Source organism: Aethalodelphis obliquidens, unplaced genomic scaffold (genome assembly GCF_003676395.1).
Source record: "Aethalodelphis obliquidens isolate GAN/ISIS:26980383/991018 unplaced genomic scaffold, ASM367639v1 scaffold26, whole genome shotgun sequence".
NCBI classification, from domain to species: Eukaryota; Metazoa; Chordata; class Mammalia; order Artiodactyla; family Delphinidae; genus Aethalodelphis; species Aethalodelphis obliquidens.
This window is the reverse complement of record NW_020837970.1, coordinates 14,888,452-14,911,001: the sequence shown is the minus strand read 5'-3', so window position 1 is coordinate 14,911,001 and position 22,550 is coordinate 14,888,452. Positions and strand designations below refer to the sequence as shown.

Below are 22,550 nucleotides of genomic sequence, written 5' to 3'. Positions count from 1 at the left end.
TGGTTTCCTCTGGTTTCTGTCTCCTGCAAACAGGAAGCTGTGGTCAGAGGCAGTTCTGACTTCCTGCAGTTGTAGCCCAGCCAGGGCCTGGGCTGAGGTCCCCAGGCATGCCTGGAGGAAGGGTGTGGGCTGGAGGGACTGGGGTGGAAGCTGCAGTGAGAGAAGTAGTGAGGCTGCAGTGAGGTGAACAGCCTGGTGGGACAGAGGCTTGAGGCCCCAGGTGGGGGTCATCTGTCTATCTTTGTAAATGTGTTACAGTGGCTGCCAAAAGGGGGGATAGACATATTGGTGCACTTCCCTCCAGTTCAGGGCAGGAGAGAAGCATCCAGAAGGGGATAGAGGAGGCAGTGCTTCATCCTAGTCCTGCCGCTGCTCTGAGGTGACTCTTCGCTCTGAGCTTCTGTCTCCTTAGTGGGCAAAATGCGATAACCAGTCACTAAGGGGTTGTTGGGAGGATTAAATGAGGCATATCCATGGTGGGAACTCAGCAGGACAGGCTGCATCCTCTTCCCCATGACCACTGCCTCCATCATGGTGCTTCCTGAGTTAGGTGGCCCTTGAGCTGGCCATGAAGGCAGGAACCCAGCTGCCTTCCTCAAGAGAAGCCTTTTCCTCCTTGCTCACTCCGCTGTGTTTGGGGGTTTCCTAGACAGAAATGGAGAGCTGGATTTCTCTACTTTCCTGACCATTATGCACATGCAAATAAAACAAGAGGACCCAGAGAAGGAAATTCTTTTGGCCATGTTGATGGCGGACAAGGAGAAGAAAGGCTACATCATGGCGTCTGAACTGCGGTCAAAACTCATGAAACTGGGAGAGAAGCTCACCCATAAAGAAGGTAATGGCCTGGGTCCCTCTTTCCCAACAGCACGAGGTGATTAAGGGGTTGGGGGAAGGACACCAAAGCCCAATCCATGCCACCTGGGTTATGCAGGCACTGCATTTGGTGGATGCCCCAGAAGGTTGTAACTAGATGTTGAGCTTAGTGAACTCTGGATTGGATCCCAGAAAAGAACTAGGGACGCTGTGGGTGGCAGGAGAAATTAGCCAGGGCGAAGGGACGGCTTGGGGAAACCCAGTTATCATCTACTTGGGCATCACACTGTGTTCTAAACTTTCACTGTGGGCCTTCATTTAGTGATTATGACAGCTCTGGGAGCACTAGTGTCCCCCTCATACTGATTAAACAGGTGCAGTGAGTGGCTTGTAACAGAGCTGGGAGCTACATGCAGGTCTATTAGACACTTGGACCCCCGCCCCCCAGCCCCTCTCAGGCTCTTTCCTCTCACCACAGCTGTCTTCTGAAGCTGCTACTGCTGCCAAGTTTCTAAATTGAGATGTTACTTTGCTCCCTTTCCCCACGACTCAGCCAGCTCTAAGAGCTTTTCCAGAACGGGTGTCCGTGGTGGTCTTTGACTCCTACCTTCCCTGCCTTCCTACCTCAGAAAGGATGAGAGGCTTGGGTCTTCTAGGAAAGCCTGATGTCCATGGTAAGGGTGACTCCAATGTTGGGCCCTTTGCAGGTGTTCTCCCAGTCTGCCTGGTGGGCCCCTCGGTCCAGCCATGGCAGCCATGCCAGGTCGCTACCAGAGTCCCCACCCACCAACCCCAGAGGCTGGGATTTCTAGTTAGGCCGCTGGGCCACTGCCTATGATTGAGGCAGGAGGAAAAAGGCTTCAGTAGTGATGGGCCTTTAGCCTTTGATTAAATCACAACAAACAGACTTGAATCCTAGCTCCCCCTCATTCTGGGGGACCTCAGGTGAGTTTCTTAACCTCTCTCACCCTCCTCAGTCTCCTCGTTGGGAAATGAGGTTACAACAGACAATCCCTCAGGTCCCTCCAAGAGCTAACATTCTATAAAGCAGTCTGCTGAGATTTTTATCTGCAGTCACAAAGGCACAGCGCAAAGCATGTAAAAATAGCTCTACAGAAGGCAGATGGAGCTTCCCCCGCTTTTTCAGGCCGGGAGCTATCACGATCTCGTCTTTCATTATGTCTGTTTTAATGCGAACAGGGAAACACGGGCTCTCCTTCCCTCCCCGGTTCTGAGGACACTGCATGGGCTTTTATGTACCAAGTGGAGTGTTTGTTAGCAGAGGGCCAGCAGGGGCCTTATTCTTACGGTTAATGATCTCTAAAGCAATACCATGGCCCCCAAACTCAAACATATCTCTCATTTGTTTAACCAGTAAAGAAACATTTCAAAGAAACTGACAATGTCACCCAGACAGAGACTGATGTCCCTTCCTCTGGCTGTGGGAGAAGGAAAGATGATACTAGAAGTAAGACTCCTTTACCCTCAGTGATTGAAAGAAAAAGCTTCAGTTTTACTACAGAAGCATCCTTGGAGCTGCTGAGATGGCTGGGAGGGAGGCCTCCTTTGCGACCTGGTTCTTTGTGGGTTCACAGGGAACCGCCGTTCTACCCAGAAGGCATCATCAGACTCCAGCTGCCCCTCTTCTGGACAGTTGGAGGCTGCAGTGGTTGGTGTCAGACCTGTCCATTGGGACGGTTTTAACCAAGTGGTTGGTGGGTAGAAGCATCTCTATGAAATAAGATAAATTACAGTCTCAACATTCTGAAAATACTCAGAAGTGCTATCAGCTTAAGCACAGAGCACAGTAATTACATTTTTGGAGGAGGATGGTTAAGCAGGAAGTCACAGGATATTTTCTAACAACTACCCAGGATTATGTTGGGGATGCCTGGGGCTGGGGAAGTTAACACAGAGCAGTGATAGTTTTGTAAGAGGGTGAGGATGGTCCTGAGAAGCCACCGTGGAAAAGTGTAAGCTGAAATGGCTCTTTTTGTCAACTGCTGGGAGAAGCTAGTATTTTGTCCCAGGGATCCAGAACCAGTAAAGGTTGGGGTTTTGGTTTTGTTTTTTCTTTTTTTGAGCAACATTAGAGAACAGTGGCGTTTTTTTGTAGGCTTTGAGCTTAGACACAGTTGAATATATTTTCTCTTACAGTACCCCACCCCCGAAACGCACACTTTTTAAAAGAGGTGATGGTGGCAGGTACCACTCGTCACCGAGCCCCTTGGGGTGGGGTGGGTGTCAAGTTGGAAGGCAGACTGGCAGGTCAGGGGCAGGCCAAAGACTGCGCTGGGGGGCCTGGGATGGAGCTACAGAGGGTGTCTGTTCTGCAGGGGGCTGAGACGGTGGGCTGTAGAAGGTAAGATTCATGCCAAAGCTTTCTGGAAATACTGGCCCAGGGGCCAGACATTTTCTGAAGGGGAAAAAAAAAGCACAAGATGGTTTCAGTGACTGAATCCTTACCAGTACACCCCTACCCTGGCCCCTGCAGAAAGCCTGATGAACTCAAAATTGGATACATGGTCTCCAAGGGGTAGGGGTGGGTTGTCCTGTTCCCTCCACTGGTTTATTTCCTCATCTACGGGAATAGTCAATCAGACGCTCAGGAAGACCTCCAGGGAGTCCCAACCCCCAACTGGATGTCCTATAACGTAACACTAAAGCAAACTGAAAAATTAATGTGATTTATTGCAGTGGATGATCTTTTCAGGGAAGCAGATATTGAACCTCATGGCAAAGTGAAGTATGATGAATTTATCCGCAAGATCACCATTCCTGTGCAGGACTACTGAATGAGGAGAAGGCAAGAGAGCCTCCCCTGGGCCGGAAAACTCAGACCGATGAATCTTTAAAAAGAAAAGCGTTCCTTTCACTTGTGGGAGATGGCAAACACAGCAAGATGACATACCTGACCACAGCAGCGGGTAACTTAGCAAGGAAACGAAACGATTTCAGCTACAGTATTAGCATGTCTTTAATAAAAGACTTTTACTGATTTTAATAACTAACTACCATCAGTCTAGCCCTTTATATCATGGAAAGAGCCTATGGTTTAGAGTTGGGCCAGGGTTCCAGTCCTGACTCTGCCACTTCTGAGTCAGGTGATTTTGGGCAAATCATTTCACCCCTCAAAGCCTTAGGATCCTCACTGAGGTTGGATTCCTACTTCTTACCTCATGGAGCCTGCTGAGAATGGTCTTCAAAGGGCCTTTGCAAATTGTAGAGCACAGTGTAATCCTAGGTTGCCATGGTCGTGCTTCTCCTAAAAAGGGCAATTTACCGAAAGACTAATATTCTGTATTTGGGTGCTAGAATCATCTTCCGCATTTCCAAGATAAAGCTAGCTGAGAAACAGCAACAAACAGAGAGCTCAAACTATGGCAACAGTTCTTGCAGCACCACAGGGTCACATACAAATTCTCATTCCCAGTGCATACTAATGTAGTTCAGGATATTCATTCATAAACAGGATAAAAAACAGGTTTAAAACAAGGCAGCATCAGCTAAACCCTGGGAAGAGTGATCCGACTACACCCCAAACCAAAGGAAACCAGATGTGACGAGTTGCATTCACTGAGGCCTTGCAGAGCTTGAGAAGACCTGTTATGATGCTTCTGTCAGAATTTTGAGCTCCTCCCTGACCCATTATCAGAGAGGTTCATGGGACTGGGATGGTCTGCTCAAGTGGGCCAAACTGATGATGGCTTCAAGCCATTTCCTCAGGACTAATGGAAAGTAATAAGGGGATGGAACAGGCCACAGCCATGACCCAGAGAGAGAGCCCTGGAAAACAATAGTAGGGGTACTGGTCCTGCCGGGAGCTTTTCCAGCACAAGTGGCTTTTTAAGTTAGTTATGTAGCCAGGAGGTGCCAGGCTGGTGCTGCCTGTGCACTCATCAACGGTGTGGATCCATCGCTAGCGCCAGCACAGCCCTAAAACGGGCTGGAGTCACACACCAGCATGCTGAGGGCGGAGCGGGGCAGAACTCTTAACTACAGAGATTTTCATCCTTATATGTATCAAAACTGGGATCTCTGGGCTGTGGCTTTTTCTAATTGTGCCTTAGTGGCTAAAGCAAAAGAAAACCAAATTAAGAGGGAGGTGCGTCTCTGGGGAGGTTTACACAGAACGCAAATCTAAGGGCCAGGAACAAGGTAAACTTCAGGGGACAAAACAGTCACAGTCTTAGTGCAGCTATCTCACGATGCTGCACAGCCTCAGACCAAATGGAGGTCCTGAGAAAGGAGAGCCGCTTTCATTTCCCCAACAGTGTAACTGCCAATGAAGTGAGTAGGAATTCCTAGGAGCTGCGTGGGGGCAGGCAGTATATGGGCCCCAAAACACCAAGTAGGTGACCTTGTGATCGTCAGGCTGGGGATCTTAGGCTCACTCGGTACAGGGGCAGATCCAGGTTTTGTGGGGTCTGAGGGTTATACGATTCGGCGGCCTTCTTTAAGAATATTACAGTAGAAATATAGAATTACTAGGGCTGCTCCTGGGACCCTGGAAGAGACCAGAGCAAGTGAGGGGCCCTGGGGCTTAAACTTCATTACCTTCATGGTAAATCCATCTGAGGGCTGGTTAGATGTTGGCACCCATGTTGAACTGCTATATTTCACTTTCAGGCAAGGCTCAAGGGTCCTAGTGCGCCACATTTCTTTTTAACTCATCATGGACATGAGGAAGTTAGTCCTGCACAGCCACTCTGGAATACCAAGGATTAGACAGTAGATACCTGTGATTTAGATGGGACAGGAAAAGGAAGTTCTGGGCTGTAACAATAAACGAGGGTACGTTCCCTCAAAGCTTTGTCTTTATATGCCACTGAATGGTACCCGTTTGGTTTCAAAGCAAGTTTTATGAATCTCATTTGCCTAACAGGAACCTGAAGTAGACCTTGCCAAAAACATAAGTGGTGTGTAACAGCCTTGAGAACCTGGGGCTTGTGTCCACTGACTCAGTGTTCCTCATTAAGGGTGTTCAGTGGGTAGGATTCCAAGATCCTGGGATGTGCTCTGATTGAAACTTCTACCCCAGGAAAGGCTCTGACGCTACCCCACGCCTGGGTTTCACGCTCATTCCTGAAACTCCTGTTGGCTTACCTAGCACCAAGTATTGTTTGCAAAGAAAAGGCCACAGTGCTCTTAACAATCAAATTGCAGATTAAACAGATTTAAAACTAAATGGATGCTGTGGTTCATTACAAAGCTAGCCATATTTCAGTAAGAAAGGGGAATGATAGCTGTATATTCATTACTTACCTCAAAGCATGTTGCAAGAGAATGAGTTACTTGTCATGCTTTGAAATCTCTGGATCAGAGGGGCTCTGGAAGCACAAAGCATCGTCACTTTTTCTCATAGGGATTGCCCCCTTGTATACGCAGCAGTGTATTTTACAGAAGACAAATTAACTGAAGGCTTTTCTTTTATTACATCTAAAGAGCTCTACATAAACAGGTAACATTCAATAGGTAAACAATTTTTTTTCCAATGCATGTAATAAATATTTTCACTTGGTACTTTTATACAAACTGACATTGGTCTACTATACATTTTTAAAAGCCATTTTACTGGTTTGGCATGCGGTATGGAAATTCTAAGAGAGAAAGTTTTAAGGCAATGAATCACAGATTTAAGTTCATGGAATTTATGGTAACTTTTATATCTGTTTATATACATTTTTCCCCTTTGTTAATTAAACAATTAACAGCAGCACACTCTGGGACCACCAGCTATTCTCCCTCCCTCTTTCTGAAATCTAAGCTTTGTATTTTCTTTTAATTAAAAAACAGAATTCAACATGTATTGATAAAACAAAACTCTTACTAAAATAATTTCAAATGTGCTTTAAAGTCCTAAAGATCTTGAAGTGTTTTGTGTGTTTAAAATTGGAGCTGTTTAAAAACAATGTTTTTTCCACAATTAGTAATTTAAAATTGGGATGTATTTTCATTCAATTTCAGACATTTGACTCAAAGGAAAATCTGCCAAGAAATCACATTTCTCAGAAGCTTAAGTGTATCTTTTCTAAGTCAGTAATAATAGAGAACTGTGATAATGTCTACATTAATAGAAGTAGAAAATTTTTAATGCTCAAAATAAATTAGTCAACCAAGCGTGGCATGGTTAAGGTCCAGATACTTTTAAAAACGTGTTCAATAATGCCCACAAAATATTTAAAAGCCACTTCAACCCTGCTAGTCAAACAGTTATTATACTAAAGATGTGTGTGTGTGCATATGCACACACCCACACACCCACAGTACTATACAGACACACAAACATATGCGCACCTATTATGAGTGACCAAGGCAAGGGGATGGTGGTAACGTGACTAAAGATTCTGAGAGTCATTAGTCCACAGACAGCATGTCAATATTAGCATGGGTGGGGGAGTGACAGTGGGCTAGGGAAAAAAGAAATAACTGTGCTTTAAAAACAAACAAACAAAAACTTAGAAGATAAAGATGCAGTGCATGACTCCACTAATAATTACTATGGACCATAAAAAGTCTGATTGACTAATAGCGGCCATGAGACCAACAGAGTAATAGTTACTACTACTGCAACATTTTAGAAAGTTAACAACTGAAGGGAACAAACTCCGTAAGAGTGGAATGAACTAAAATAAAAAGACAAACTGAATGGTTAGTTTCTCCCGCGGAGACACGACCAAAGCTACTAGACAGACATTTATTTCTCCCTGTTACCTGTTCTTCCCTTCGGTTGGTATAACGCAGGACCCTGAGAGAAAATAACCCTCTCCAAAACTGGGCTGAAGAAAGTAGAGGGACGGTTTTTCAACTGGATCATTCAAAGAGTCTGTTATTCAGCATCATACACAAAGTTATTGATCAGAATTCTGAGACCACTAACAACAACAAATAAAGAAAAACAAACTATTCATTTTATCTTAGGTAGCTGAATTAACAGAAACGTTTCCTATTACAATATGAAAGAAGCAACTCCCTACAATTTAAGTAATTTCTATCCCAATCTGAATTTAGACACAAATTATAATACTATTAGATATTAGCCTAAGTTAACATGGCAATGAGAGTTCTAAAGTGTGTACTCACATAACAACAGATTCATTTAAAAACTTAACTATTTCCTGTTTTAACTGACAATGAATTTTTTTTATTGCAAATTGTTTAGTGACTATAACTCAGCCATGTATGTGTGGAATACACATGCGTAGGGAAGACTATATAACTCAGTTGTCACTCACACACTTGTCTATAAATACATATATACACACACACATATACATATCAATACCAACCTGTTTTTCAAAATTCAAGTCAACAATTTGGTGGCAGAGAGATACTGTAAAAACAGGTATGTTTAGATGCCACACAGTCATGTGAACCATTAATTTCATCAGACAACTGAAGATACAGCCATCTTGAACTCTAACTGGATTAAAGTAGGTCAATTTGTTACCACTGCAAGGTTTAAAATGACAATTTTATACACAAAGGTGGTCCTTCATCAACTCTGAGAACAACTCTGAGAACATTAACAGTTGTGATATAAAAATCCGGTCTGGAAAATTGGTAATCGTTATGCCCCTTCTTTATCTTTTCTGCTAAACCTTTCAATCAGATAAACAATATTTTCAACACCTTCAGATATTACCTGAAAAACGGACCTTCTCTGACGAGGATTTTGGAACACAAGTAGAACCACTTTTTCCTTCCCTCCAACCCTCACTCATTTCCTGAAAAACAGTTTTCAATATATTTACATTTCCATTATTAATAAGAGTAGATCAGACTGATCCATGAATTCTTAAAAAGATTTGACTTTCCTATGTCATGCTGTCTTTAAAAGATGAAGAAAAATATAAAACAAACAAGATAACTAGGCTAAAAAAATAAGTACACTCAGAACCAGAGAGTGAAAATGACTAAGGATCAAGCCCATTTTGAATTTCAACTGTTTATCAGATGATAGATTTCTACAGACTGACATATGGTGCACTGTATTTTCCGAAGAGAATTTACTTTTAAGGATAATTGACTGTCTTTTTTGAGGTGATGTAGCCTTACCTCTGTCAGCTGCACAGGACATCCAACAGGGCTTTCTAAGCTATTTTTACTTCCTACTTTGGTATGAAGATCTCACATGAAAACTTGTTACCCTGTGGCCAAAAAAGCAGGTGTTCACAGACTTGGTTTAAATACATAATACTGGCAACCCAAATTTAAAATAAAGAACTAGACTAAAGTGTATTATTCACAGGTCGGCTAAGCCTACTCCTTACCCAGATAGCTCTACTCCAATCTCTGAAACATATTCTCAGGGGGTATCTAGCAAATAAGAGACAATATGTGATGGAGAACATGCAATTGGGACAGTTGATAAAGATGCTCATATGAGAGTTCAAGACCTTCAAAGCACTTTTAAAGAAGCAGGCAACTGATTTATCAACTGAATGCAAACTCGGGAGAAGGAACAGTAACGACACAAAAATACACACAGACACATACACACCCACAAGCTATGTCCTGAAAATACATAGGGAATGCAGAGGAACAGATGAGATTTATAACTTAAGGCTGGATAAAATATGCACACACACAAACAGAATCCAAGTCTGTCATTTTTAGAAAATGGAAATTAAAACTATCCCCCCCCAGCCCCTCCCCACAACAAAGAAAAGCCCACAATTTAAAACTTCATACATGCAATTCCTTTTCTGTTATTGCAAATAAAATAATGCCATTGAAGTAAAATAAAACCAAATAGGACAAATGATGAAAAAAAAATCTTCAGAATCCAGAAAGAATGAACTGAAGGTGGTTTGTGGGTACTTGTTTTTTTTCTTTTTTTTTTCTTTTCTTTCCTTTTTTTTGTTTTTTACAAGTGTTTTTTCAGACAGGCAGTCTTAGATTTATATACAAAAGTAAAACTGAAAATATAGTTTTGTTCTCTGTACATTTCTTTTAATTTTTTCCCTAAAAAAAAGGAAAAAAACACGCTTGTGTACTTTTCTAAACAGAATAAGGTAAAACATAGCACAAAGTTCTCTTCTTTCTACCAAGTTCATTTAATCTGGGGTAGGGATGGGAGCAGCAGGGGCAAGGGAATCAGTCCAATGAAATAATGTCTGGTATGATGCCAAAGATGGATGCTGTGTCCGTGCTGCTCCTATTTGCGACGGTGTGGCTATGGCTCTCCCTTAGGCTGTTGGAGGATACGAGGCTGCTGTTACTGCCACTGCTGCTTCCATTGGTGGCTGGCAGAGAAGTACTGCCTCCTGCACTTAACTGATCAAGAAACATCTGTGAGGAGGTATATGGAAAAAACCGAGACGAGTGTAAGAGGTCTTGATCATCTGAAACCGCTGCTGCTGCAGCGGCAAGCAGGGAGGTGTTATAATGCTAGGGAGGGGAAACAAAACACAGGAAATAAAGTTAATTTATACTTATAAATTAATAAACTTTCTTCTCAGCAGAACAAAGTCCTAAATTTAATATATTCTGAGTACCTGGTGTTTCTGAAATATTTAGTAAAACATTTTGCAAAATCAAATGGTCTTATGTAATGATCACATCATTGACCTTTTAATTTTTATTGGCACATCACTGATCTTAAGAGACATTTTTGTAGCTGAAACTGGGGGGGGGGGGGTTGTGGGAGGGAATAAAAATATTATTTTTTTGTTTTAATTTGTATTGCAAGCAATTTTCATAATGCTATTTCCAAAGAGGCATATACTCAGAAGCAGCAGGAAACAGAAGAGTCCACTTTCTTTATCTTCTGGAGATATATGGCCAAGAAATTTATCAGTCAATATGACTCACTGCCCTGTTTTTTATAAAACAGTACTGGGAACCAACAAATAGACACTGTAGTTACTATATATTCAGGCACAGCTGAAACAAAGGGACTTTTATTTAAAGTTTTAAAACCTTAACAATAATGGGTATAACTACTCTGAATTTCCTAAGGAAATTTATTTTCTTTCTCTTGGCTACATATTGTACTTTTAAGTATTTTAACTTAGAATTAAAATAACAGTATTTTTTTCATATAACATACCTGATTGTCTCCTGATAAGAAAGGAAAGAAATCTAATCCTGTGGGAGAAAAAATTTAGTTTAAAAAAAGAAACAAAACAAAGAAAGAAAAAGCCTTCCAAATGCCCCAATACTACAAATACAATATCTTAAAGCTAATTCTAAATTCATTTAGAATTTTATTTAAACATGAAGAGTTGAGCTGAATGTTTTACATCTCTCCCATCTCTAGATTACAAAGCCTAGAGTTCAAGCTTTAGCAATGATTTGCACTCCTGGTGACTCCATTTGTGGGACTTGGGCCAATGCTGCCCTGTTAAGTCCAACACTGATCCCTTAAATTGACAGAGTACTTTTCACTAGATGCTCTCATCGACTCCCCTAAAGTCACCTTTCAATCTACTCGAATTTACTCCTCACAAGCACCTCATGAGGTATGTAATTACTTTGGTCTCATTTTGTGGATAAGAAGATTTTTACATTAAGCAAGTTGTAAGACAGATTTTCTTTCTCAGATTCCTTTCCCACTATCTGTTCCAGATTCTAACTCAGAGACTCCTGAGTGACATAAGAGGGGAAGAGATCTGAGGGGGTGTCTAACTGCTTGTGTGGAGGCTATTACAGAAGGACCAGCTCTCATCCCTGGCTGCCAGGAAGTCACTGTAAGCCGGCCCCTTCCAAGTCACATTCTTGTCCATATTGCCCAACGTGTAATGCGACGAAGAGCAAGTAAACCAACATGAATAAAATGCCTCATTATGATATCTAAACTTGGAGAAAAGTACAACAAGCAGGTATAGATAAAAATATGACAACAACATGAACACTTTGGGGATCCATCCACTGTCTACACTACAACAGATTATAACATAAGGATCCTGCAAAATGTATAGTACCGTGTTTTTAGTTTGTTTGTTTTGGCCATGCCATGGCAAGGCATGTGGGATCTTAGGTCCCCAACTGGGGATCGAACCTGCATCCCCTGCACTGGAAGCATGGAATCTTAACCACTAGACCGCCAGGGAAGTCCCAGTACTGCGGTTCTTGATAGTGAGTTTGGCAGTGGGCTAACAGGCAGTGAGAAACGGGGCTACACTGTCTAACAGGGTAGCTGTTAACCACCTGATGTGGCTATTTAAATTTACTAAGATTAAATAAAATGAAAAATTCAGTTCTTTAGTCATACTAGCCGCATTTTAAATGCTCCATAACCACATGTGGCTAGTGGCTACTGTACTGGTCAGATTACATTTCCCTAATTGCAGAAAGTTCTATTGGACAGAGCTGAAATAGGGTTTTCATAACAATCACTAAGAATCCACTCAACTATCTCAGCTCCCAAGATCCTTGCCAGTGACCCTGAATTTTACTGTAGGAAATGGGTGGAGGGCACTTTGTGCTTCTGTATTATATTTTCTACAATGAGCATATATGGCTTTTTGTAATTTAAAAGTGTTCTCAGATAATATGGCTAATGTACAAATTATTAAATTACAAACATAATGAGAACTAGTAATTCTTTTTGATAATGTAAATGATTATTATGAACTCAAAGTACATCGTAGAAATGAGTATACTGACATTTCAAATTACTTTCAAAAAGAAGAATCAGGTTCACCGGAATAAAAATTAAAGCTTTCCAATGTTTCAATTCTGCATTATCTAAAATACAATATGACATAGCTACCCACAATGCCTGCTGCATTATAACTGGATTCACGGAACAAAAAATAATTGTCATAAATATCAAAATTTAAAGCAACATATTGGAAGTCATTAAAAAACAACCTGCAGACTACTTTGAAGCACACAAAACCTAAAGATCATTACACTGTTTTTACCACTGGTAGTAAAACACTGGTAGTAAAACACTGGCTATGAACAAGGAACTGAGTCTGTATTTATTTATGACCACAGTGTATATTTCTCCCAGTTTCCTAGATCCAACCCTTCTTTTCCTAATCTTTCAACCTTTCTTATACTTGCCCAGAAGAAGACTATATAGATCAAAGGCATTCACAATGCTATGTGACGACACAGAAGAACCGGTGACTCACCTTGCAAGTCATAAGGCATGGGTGTCATGTGGAAAGGATGTCTGTAGTCTTGGATGAGGGATGTGTTAATATAGCTTGTGTCTACAGCAGGGAGGCTTGGGGTGCGGGACACTGGAGATGCTTGATGTGGAAGACTTAATATGCTAGAAGAAGAAAAGGTTTGCGAAATTTTCATGAGTCAGTTGAACTTTTAAAAAGGGTTGCATCTCACAATGAGTCCTAGTTTTTGTGCTGGAAATTAAAACAAAAGACAAGTAAAGCAATATATAATTTAGACTACCATAATTATTAGGAAATAATTTGTATACTTAATAGCATCTTTCAGAGGCTACAGGGAAAAAGATGGACGCAATGGTATCCAACATTCATAAATCACATGTTGTCTTTGGAACGACGTCATCTACACTTTCAGAATGCAGGGGGAAGGCATGGCTGAGCCAATTCAATGGAATATGAGTGAAAAGTATCTACAGCAGACAAAATTCTGAAACCTTTAAAAAATAAGCACTAGAGTGCTGGCTAGTAAAAAGTTTAGGTAAATCCTTGCAAAGAAAACACATATAACAAGACTAGGGGAATGCAGCAATCTGAGCAGTGAGGAGTTAACAGTGGCCCTCAGACTTGTAAGATTTATGAGAATAAAAACTAGGTACTGTTTATCTTGGTATATTCAATGCCCGGCACAGTCATTATCACGCTATTTACATAAAAGGCCTGCTGAATGAACGAAGGCAGCAAGACAAGGAGTAAAGATGCTCCATAGGGGTTTCCCTGGTGGCGCAGTGGTTGAGAGTCCGCCTGTCGATGCAGAGGACACGGGTTCGTGCCCCGGTCTGGGAGGATCCCGCATGCCACGGAGCGGCTGGGCCCGTGAGCCATGGCCGCTGAGCCTGCGCGTCCGGAGCCTGTGCTCCACAACAGGAGAGGCCACAACAGTGAGAGGCCCGCGTACCGCAAAAAAAAAAAAAGATGCTCCATAATGAACAGGTGGTACAGCGTTTTTAAAGGGAGAATAGTATAAATGGAAAAAGAAAAAAAGAACAAAGAGAGGGATTCTGGAAGAACAGAGTGAAATGTTTAAGTAGCTGAGTAGTTAAATCTTTTTTTCTTTACCAAAAATCAGGGAAAAGCAAAAAGAGGGAGAAATAAAGGAAAAAAGAAAAGGAAGAATTAAAATGATTTTGAAAAAAGAATTCTAATAGTCCTGAGTGAAAACATAAGGGCCATATGCTATCCCAACCATACAAAAGGCTAATAGACATATAAGTTATAGAAAATAAAGAGAAAAGAAGGTAGAAACAGGCTGTCTTTTGCTTTTAAAACTTCATGTAAAGTCCTCAGGGTATGGAGATGCAATTTCAATGGTAAAAAATATTTCAAAAGATGCCAAGGTTGGATTTCCAGGAATAGAGTTCTAGTTATGACCTTCTACCATATTTTTATGAATGGGATATGAAGCATAAAATATGTTCTCATCCACCTCATAAAAATGTTTTGTCTAATGAAAACTTAACTAAACCTCTTACATCTATAGAAAGTACCATTTTCCATTAGCTATCTCCTCTGACAATACCTAAGGGATTACAAGAGAGACAAAAGGAGTTGAAATGCTAGTCTCTGAAAACATCTTGGTATACCAAACAGCAAAGGTAATTTCTGGATGAACACTCAGCAGCTGAAGACAGCAAGATGTTTTACATTTACTAATCTTTGCCTCTTTCTAATTCCTGGCTGGCTCCTTCTCTTTCAATTTTATGATAATATTCTAAAATGCATTTCCACCTTCACACTGCACAATAACAACAAATACAATATGCTGGGTATAGGTTTCTATTTATTGGCTAGTCATTACTGAAAAATGGTCACTTGTGCTGAATATGGTGCTGTTCTTCTAAAAATGTCATAAACCTTCAGGTTGCTTGTTTTTATCTGAAAATCAAGAGAGAGAGGTCTGGCATTAGCAAATACTCTATCTGGGTTCAATTAGTCACTGGGAAGCTCAGGAAGTAGTTAATGCATCTAATGTAATTTCCCAAACATAATAAACAAACTATTTCTGGAGAAACAGCAAAGCAAATATTCAAAGAAGAAAAATTAGATTTCTAAACACTCAGAAAGTTTCCTTTAAGGAAAAGTGTTTACATATGTATGACTACTATCAATATACTAAAGAGCAGAACTAACGTATATATAATGATGCATTTAATCCATAAAGTATTTATATACCCAGATTTATGAAATGTATTTTAAGGTGCTGTTTTATGGCATTTAAAGTAATAAAATGATATGTTTTGGTCATGCTATGTTAAATATACCATTTAAAAATATATATAAAACATAAAATATCTTAGAATCAAAATTCTACAGACATTTGCTCTAACTACGCCAGCTTTTGCTAATTTGACTCTTCTTCCCTCCCCGCCCCCCACCCACAACTCAGATTTAAGAAAGAAGCTGGTATAATAATACGGTCGGGCTTGTTGGATAACAGCCATCAATGTAGGCTTTCATCAGAGGTGAATGTTCATAAAGTAGGATGTAAAGCAGAATTAGTGTTTAAATATTCATTTTGTATAGAATAATGATACTGCTTTTAATGTCTTTTATTTCTGTCTCTATGATAAAATAAGCTACTCTAGAGTGAAAATACCAACCTGCGTCATATGTCTGGTTGTACTATAAAGATTCCTGAAATAGCCAAAGTCCTCTAATGAGAGAGGAGCCACATTTATCACAATTGTGCTCTTTTACTGTTGCAACTTCATCTTTCAAGTAACTACAAATATACTCAAATAGAAGATCTTTTTATCTCATCAAACAAGATCAAGCTTGGAAATAATTTGACTCCAAGCACAGAAGTGCCTGCTCTTGGTCTGGTGTTTACTTTCCCTCTTTAACCTTGAAATCTGTAACAATGCTTTCTGCAGACTTTCCCTTCCTCACTTACATTCTTCCTTGAGGCACTACAGTTTGCTGGAAGATTTTCTGAATAGCTCCTATTCAATTACATCAGGCCACATAACTCTCCTGATACATACCTAAAAGGGGTCACACGTGGATTTCTAGATTTACCTTTGGTGTGCTACAACTGTGCCTTAGAAAAACATGAAGTCTTTTGCTGAGAATCCCCGAAGTGTCTCATAAGACTAACAGTCTGTTTAAGAGTACAGCTAGAGTCAGCTACTTGTTTTACCATCCTCTACAAAATGTTAACTCTTTAAGGTTGGGACTGTACTTACTTACTTTATTAATAATCACCCATGTTTAGCACAGCGTGTTTTACATAAAGTAGGTAACAGTGTTTCATGAAGTGACATGAAGCATAACCAAGGTACATTATTACTGATATGAGACTAATGGAAAGTATGGGAAATGAGTCTGCAAAACATAAAGCATTGTGTACTGCAACTTAAGTCCTACACTTCTTTCATTGCCAGTCTTATACATTCTGAGGCAGGTTTAAAGCATTCATCTGGACTTTCTCTGCTTTCTGCTTGAAACACTCAACTTAGGGTTAATTTTACAGCACACATTTTCCAGTTTGACTAAATATTTTAAATCCTATGACCAGCATTAGGATCACCTGGGAACTTATTAGAAATACACATTTTCTCAGTTCCTATTCCTGAATCAGACATGGGGGCTAGGGAAGCAATGTGTTTTAATAAGCCCTTCAGGTGATACTGATGTATACCCAAGTTTGAGAACCACTGTGCTAGAATCATCTTTTGGTATGATGAAGACCATATCCAAGTGACCCCTTTAATGCATTATTCCAACCCCTTAAGAAACACACCTGAGAAAAATTCCACCTATTCTCTGATTACTAAGTTAAGTTTTACAATCATTTTATTTAGCAGATCTTTTAATCCTATTTGCAAAATTAACTTTCACAATGAGTTGTTGTTTTTTTTTTTAAGATCTCAGCACTTACCCTTTATTACTTAGTGGTGATGTGGGAGAGAGAGAAGGGCAGGTTCTCTTGGCAGATGGCTCTTCCTCCTCTTCATCAGATGAACTGTCTATGGTTAGGTCAATCACCTCTACTTTCTTACTTTTATTTGAGGACTGGTGATGAGAAGCCACTTGGTGCTCTAATGTGGAGCTCAAGCATCCTGTGTGGGAATGATTGAAACACAAGGCAAAAAAGACCTGTAACATCTCTCCTTTTCTCAGCCTATGGATTAGATTATCAGTTGTAGCTTAGACTTTATCAGTTACAGTATATTGCTAGGGTCCAAGAATACAAAAGCAACAGTGGCTCTGTTCCCCTAAGCTTAAAACTATTATTTATTATCGGTTGTTAAAGGATTTTTTTGAAAAACAATTCTGAATTAGGGCAAACAATCAAAATATATGTCCACCTCAGAATAAAAGTAGTCTGAGGGCAAACACTATATACTACACACGTTTACCTGTACAATACCTGATATACTGAGAGACGTTACAGTAAAGTTTTTAAAAAGTCATAGTTTCCTTCCAGCAAAAACATACTAAAAAAGCCAGGAAAAAGATGTAAGTGAAAAAAGAACATTCACTAACCTGTACCAAGTCTGTAAAAAATTTAAAAGGATACCATTTCAAAAGCATGACTTTACAAATAACTTATTAGATTATGTTATTCTGAAATCTTATACCACAAAATTTTAAAAGCTGGCAGAAAGTGAATTTAGAGTTTCAATACTTCTGAACATTTAATCAATAATTTAATAAGAGTTACTGAGCTATCCATAAACTGCTGAGTATTCTTAAAAATTTTATGTGTTTTAATATTGAAAACCAAGGCTTTACAACAACAGGGAGACTGCCCCCACTCTTTTAGAAAACTAACACTCACCGTCAACCCCATTGTAAGAGGCAGAAACTTCCTGTACTTCCTTTTTTGATCTCATAGGTGCCCAAGAGCCATCCTCCTTAAACTGTATTTCATCACAATCTGTGCAGTACTTCAGGATTTCCATAAACAAGCTATAAAAAACAATTTGTCCTTTGAATATCACATTCTAAAGTAAGGCCAATTAGAATTATTACTATTCAAAAAACATTCAGACCTTCTATGTTTTGTACAAGTATAAATGAGAAAGAAAGTGTAACAGACAAGGTATATTTGTTCTCAAAATCTAGGGCTAAATAGGAGAATAGTTACTTAAATTATGGTACCTGTATGCAAGAAAATATTATGTAACCATGAAAAATGAGGTTTCCAAAGATATTTTTTAATAATATGGGGGGAAATATATGTTCACAGAAAGTGTGAAGAGGCCAAGAAAAGAAAACTCTATATTTTAAAAATAAAATTCTGTGTGAGTGGTATATAAATAGTGCTTATCTCTCAGTGGTGACATTGTGGATATTTATTCTTTTTCTTTATACTTTTCAACATAATCCAAATTGCCTACAATAAGCACATCTTATTTGATAACTGAAGAAATACATGCAAAAATATGTATTGAAAGTTAAAGCTTCTTGATAATTACCATGTAGATATTAAAAAATGAGATTTTCAAAAATGTGTAAAATTAATGATCAAATTCTCAGGTTGTAATGTTAAATAAAACCAAAGGATAAAAAATACTAATACTGTATAATCACAAATATGGGGAAAAAAATCAGAAAATAACATAACAGCTTTTTACTTTCGTATGTTTCCAATTTTTCTTTAGGGGTGTGTGTGTATGTGTGGCTTTTATAGTAAGAAAGAATAATCCCAATTGATGCAGGCATCTAGAGTTACATAATATACAGAGTTGGTAAAATATTACTCAATTCTGATTTATTAGTGATCACTGACATCTCTGAAAAATCAAACATTTAAGTTACATGTGTACTTCTCCCCATATGACTGGTCTGACATCTTTCAAGCTCTGGATTACACTTCTATCGCTAAATGTATTCCATTCCTTATGTTATACCTTCAGGCTTCTATGTTTTCTCAAATATTATAGGTAAGTTGTATTAAGCATTTTTCTAAAGAGTACAGGAAATCTCAAGAAGATCCTTCTTTTCACAATTTATCTTTGTTCGGCAGCAAAACAGAAAAAAAGGAGGCTAGAGAATAGGAGAAAAGTGAAAGGGATATTCGAAGATGTTTGGAAGGACAGATAAAACATCAGAGTGTTAAAAAAATAATTGACTGTTGTGATGCTATAGGTGGAGAAGAAAGACAAAGACAAGTATTTTAGAGAAAACAAAAAAACAAAGAGAGCTGCTGTTCAGTGTGTTGATCAGTTTTAGGAGCCCGTAAGGTAGGGAGTAGGTATGCTGGCCCACAACTGAAGCACCAGGAAATCTCCAAAAACACACCAATTTCTGGTCAATTAGGTTAACCAGAGTTTCACAATCCTTTCATTCTCTCTCCAAAATGGTCTCTCTCCAAAATGCATGTCGAGGGATAGATGGATTCATGTTAGGAAAAGGTGTAAGTACATCCTACTTAGAACCATTGGTGCTTTAAAATGGTAAATGTCAGGAGGCACTGACAGTAAGGCACACATTTTCAAAACAAGGGGACATAAAGTTAAAAAGGAAAAATGTTCACAATATTAATTACTTAGAAAACTACTGACTTTACAGTCATGAAAATCCTAAAAATATATAACTCAGGAAACACTACCTATAGAATTTTAATCCCAAACGTGCTGGATAACAAAACCAATAATAGATGGTTACTTTGAAGTACAAGGAAAAACTTTAAATTGACATACCCATCAATAATAAGGTGTTCATACGGAGCCTTCTTATCACAGACAGGGCAAACCCAAGTTGGTTTTTTCTCATTCATCTGAATATAAAGAGTTGCATCAAAACACTGCAGATGAGAACATGTAAGGGCCCGACATGGAATTGTCAACCGCATTTTACCAAGCTTTGAAAAAGGGAGACAAAAGTAAATGTTAGACAACTGTTATACAAAATTTTTCCTGAAACACAAAGTGTATGTATTCCAATTTAAAGCGTATTCTGTTTACTTTTAACACATTTTCTGTGAAACATCTACCGGTTAAAAATTACAATATTTCTTTGGATATTAAAATAGAGGGACTATGGAAAGTTACAGCAGAGGTTATTTACCCTCAATCCACAGCTTACAGATCTGCGTTTAGGGGAAAGAACTATGAACCCCTTGAAATTACATGCAAAATCTTGTAAGTGTGTGCACTTTTCCGGGGAAAGTGCTTTCACCAAATTCTTAGAGTAGTCCCTAATCCAAAAAAGTTAAGAACCACTTTACTAGGTATTGGGAAAGGAAAAAGGAATGCCTTATTAAATGCTCAAGATACAGATACTCTCATTAAGATATCAGGTTGATTGTAATTCAGAGGTCAGAACAGAATAAGCATTCCCCACAATGCCTGGCATAATTGCCAAAGAGCAGCTCTGAGAAGAAACCCAGGTGTGTGCACTCTCTTCCCTCACTGGGCACCATCACAGGCAATTCAGCAAACACCTCTGGACCTCTAGCATCTCTAGCATGTTACGAGACTTGCTCTTCTTGCCCTGCAAATAGTGCTTATGCTGACATAGGTTGAGTCTGTCCTATGAACAATGAAATCTGTTTCATCTGGTCCCTGAAATGCCAGCTTTGGACCAAAGCAGAGAAGCTGTCCAAAGATCTGCCCAGGGAGCTACCATATCATGCCCTCCTTGCATGGAACACACTTCGTACAGTACAGCTGGATAACCACTGTGGGGTCCCCGTAGGTCACAATGGCCATATAGTATAGAAGTCACCTACTTTCAGTAACCACACTTTTTGCTCAATATCAGGAAAAGATCTTCCACATGTTTGTGAGCTTGAAAAACATAAGGCCTTGGAAAGGATATGAGTTAAGTGAGGAAAAAAAGAGGAAAAGATTCTTGGCTTAGGAGGACTTCACGGAAATGTGTAATTTCCTAGTCTACCAAGGAAATTAACTGTCATTTGGGGCCCTAAATTATTGTTCTCATACCAGTGATTTACTGTGCCTCTAGGAAAGGCACTTAACCTTGCTGGGCCTCTTTTTCTATCTCTGAAGTAACATGGTTTCCTTCTTACTTCAACAGGATGTAGTGATGAAGAATAAAAAAGGACCCAGAATGTGTCATCAACTTGAGGGAGTAATGCCAGTTTACAGTATCAGAAGTATGGACAGGAGGACTCCCAAACTCATTCTACAAGGCCACCATCACCCTGATACCAAAACCTGACAAGGATGTCACAAAGAAAGAAAACTACAGGCCAATATCACTGATGAACACAGATGAAAAAATCCCCAACAAAATACTAGCAAACAGAATTCGACAGCACATTAAAAGGATCATACACCATGATCAAGTGGGGTTTATTCCAGGAATGCAAGGATTCTTCAATATACGCAAATCAATCAATGTGATACGCCATATTAACAAATTGAAGGAGAAAAACCATGTGATCATCTCAATAGATGCAGAGAAAGCTTTTGACAAAATTCAACACCCATTTATGATAAAAACCCTGCAGAAAGTAGGCATAGAGGAAACTTCCCTCAACATAATAAAGGCCATATATGACAAACCCACAGCCAACATCGTCCTCAATGGTGAAAAACTGAAAGCATTTCCACTAAGGTCAGGAACAAGACAAGGTTGCCCACTCTCACCACTCTTATTCAACATAGTTTTGGAAGTTTCAGCCACAGCAATCAGAGAAGAAAAGGAAATAAAAGGAATCCAAATCGGAAAAGAAGAAGTAAAGCTGTCACTCTTTGCAGATGACATGATACTATACATAGAGAATCCTAAAGATGCTACCAGAAAACTACCAGAGCTAATCAATGAATTTGGTAACGTAGCAGGATACAAAATTAATGCACAGAAATCTCTAGCATTCCTATACACTAATGATGAAAAATCTGAAAATGAAATCAAGAAAACACTCTCATTTACCAATGCAACAAAAAGAATAAAATATCTAGGAATAAACCTACCTAAGGAGACAAAAGACCTGTATGCAGAAAATTATAAGACACTGATGAAAGAAATTAAAGATGATACAAATAGATGGAGAGATATACCATGTTCTTGGATTGGAAGAATCAACATTGTGAGAATGACTCTACTACCCAAAGCAATCTACCAATTCAATGCAATCCCTATCAAACTACCACTGGCATTTTTCACAGAACTACGACAAAAAATTTCACAATTTGTATGGAAACACAAAAGACCCCGAATAGCCAAAGCAATCTTGAGAACGAAAAACGGAGCTGGAGGAATCAGGCTCCCTGACTTCAGACTATACTATAAAGCTACAGTAATCAAGACACAGGGAGATCAGCTCAGTGCTTTGTGATCGCCTGGAGGGGTGGGATAGGGAGGGTGGGAGGGAGGGAGGGAGACGCAAGAGGGGAAGAGATATGGGAACATATGTATATGTATAACTGATTCACTTTGTTATAAAGCAGAAACTAACACACCATTGTAAAGCAATTATGCTCCAATAAAGATGAAAAAAAAAAACCACACACACACAAAAAAGACAGTATGGTACTGGCACAAAAACAGAAATATAGATCAATGGAACAGGACAGAAAGCCCAGAGATAAACCTACGCACATATGGTCACCTTATCTTTGATAAAGGAGGCAGGAATGTACAGTGGAGAAAGGACAGCCTCTTCAGTAAGTG

General features: G+C 39.5%; 2 protein-coding genes across 11 annotated transcripts in view; one reads left to right on the top strand and one right to left on the bottom strand.

Moving 5' to 3' along the window:
• CLN6 (CLN6 transmembrane ER protein) overlaps positions 1–4,523 on the top strand; it is a 31,308-nt gene extending 26,785 nt beyond the window's left edge. For 4 of the 8 annotated variants that reach the window (XM_027123435.1, XM_027123434.1, XM_027123438.1 and 1 more), the window contains 3 exons: positions 650–838; positions 2,192–2,284; positions 3,514–4,523. In XM_027123435.1, coding sequence (XP_026979236.1) covers positions 650–838; positions 2,192–2,284; positions 3,514–3,611 — 380 coding nt within the window. In that variant the 3' untranslated portion in view covers positions 3,612–4,523. Of the gene's footprint in view, positions 1–649; positions 839–1,369; positions 1,491–2,191; positions 2,285–3,513 lie in introns of those variants that run through there. The other 4 variants (XM_027123444.1, XM_027123445.1, XR_003436419.1 and 1 more) reach the window with 3 other exon arrangements.
• A 1,704-nt stretch (positions 4,524–6,227) lies between these two features.
• Positions 6,228–22,550, bottom strand: part of PIAS1 (protein inhibitor of activated STAT 1) — a 128,422-nt gene continuing 112,099 nt past the window's right edge. The window contains exons 9-15 of one of the 3 annotated variants that reach the window (XR_003436418.1): positions 19,610–19,770; positions 17,743–17,873; positions 16,840–17,020; positions 12,906–13,048; positions 10,871–10,908; positions 8,875–10,209; positions 8,109–8,543 (exon numbers count right to left, since the gene is read on the bottom strand). Coding sequence is in view for 2 of the 3 variants with exons in the window: in XM_027123430.1 (XP_026979231.1) it covers positions 9,916–10,209; positions 10,871–10,908; positions 12,906–13,048; positions 16,840–17,020; positions 17,743–17,873; positions 19,610–19,770 (948 nt within the window). In the remaining variant the exon portion in view is untranslated. Of the gene's footprint in view, positions 10,210–10,870; positions 10,909–12,905; positions 13,049–14,660; positions 14,835–16,839; positions 17,021–17,742; positions 17,874–19,609; positions 19,771–22,550 lie in introns of those variants that run through there. The other 2 variants (XM_027123430.1, XM_027123431.1) reach the window with 2 other exon arrangements.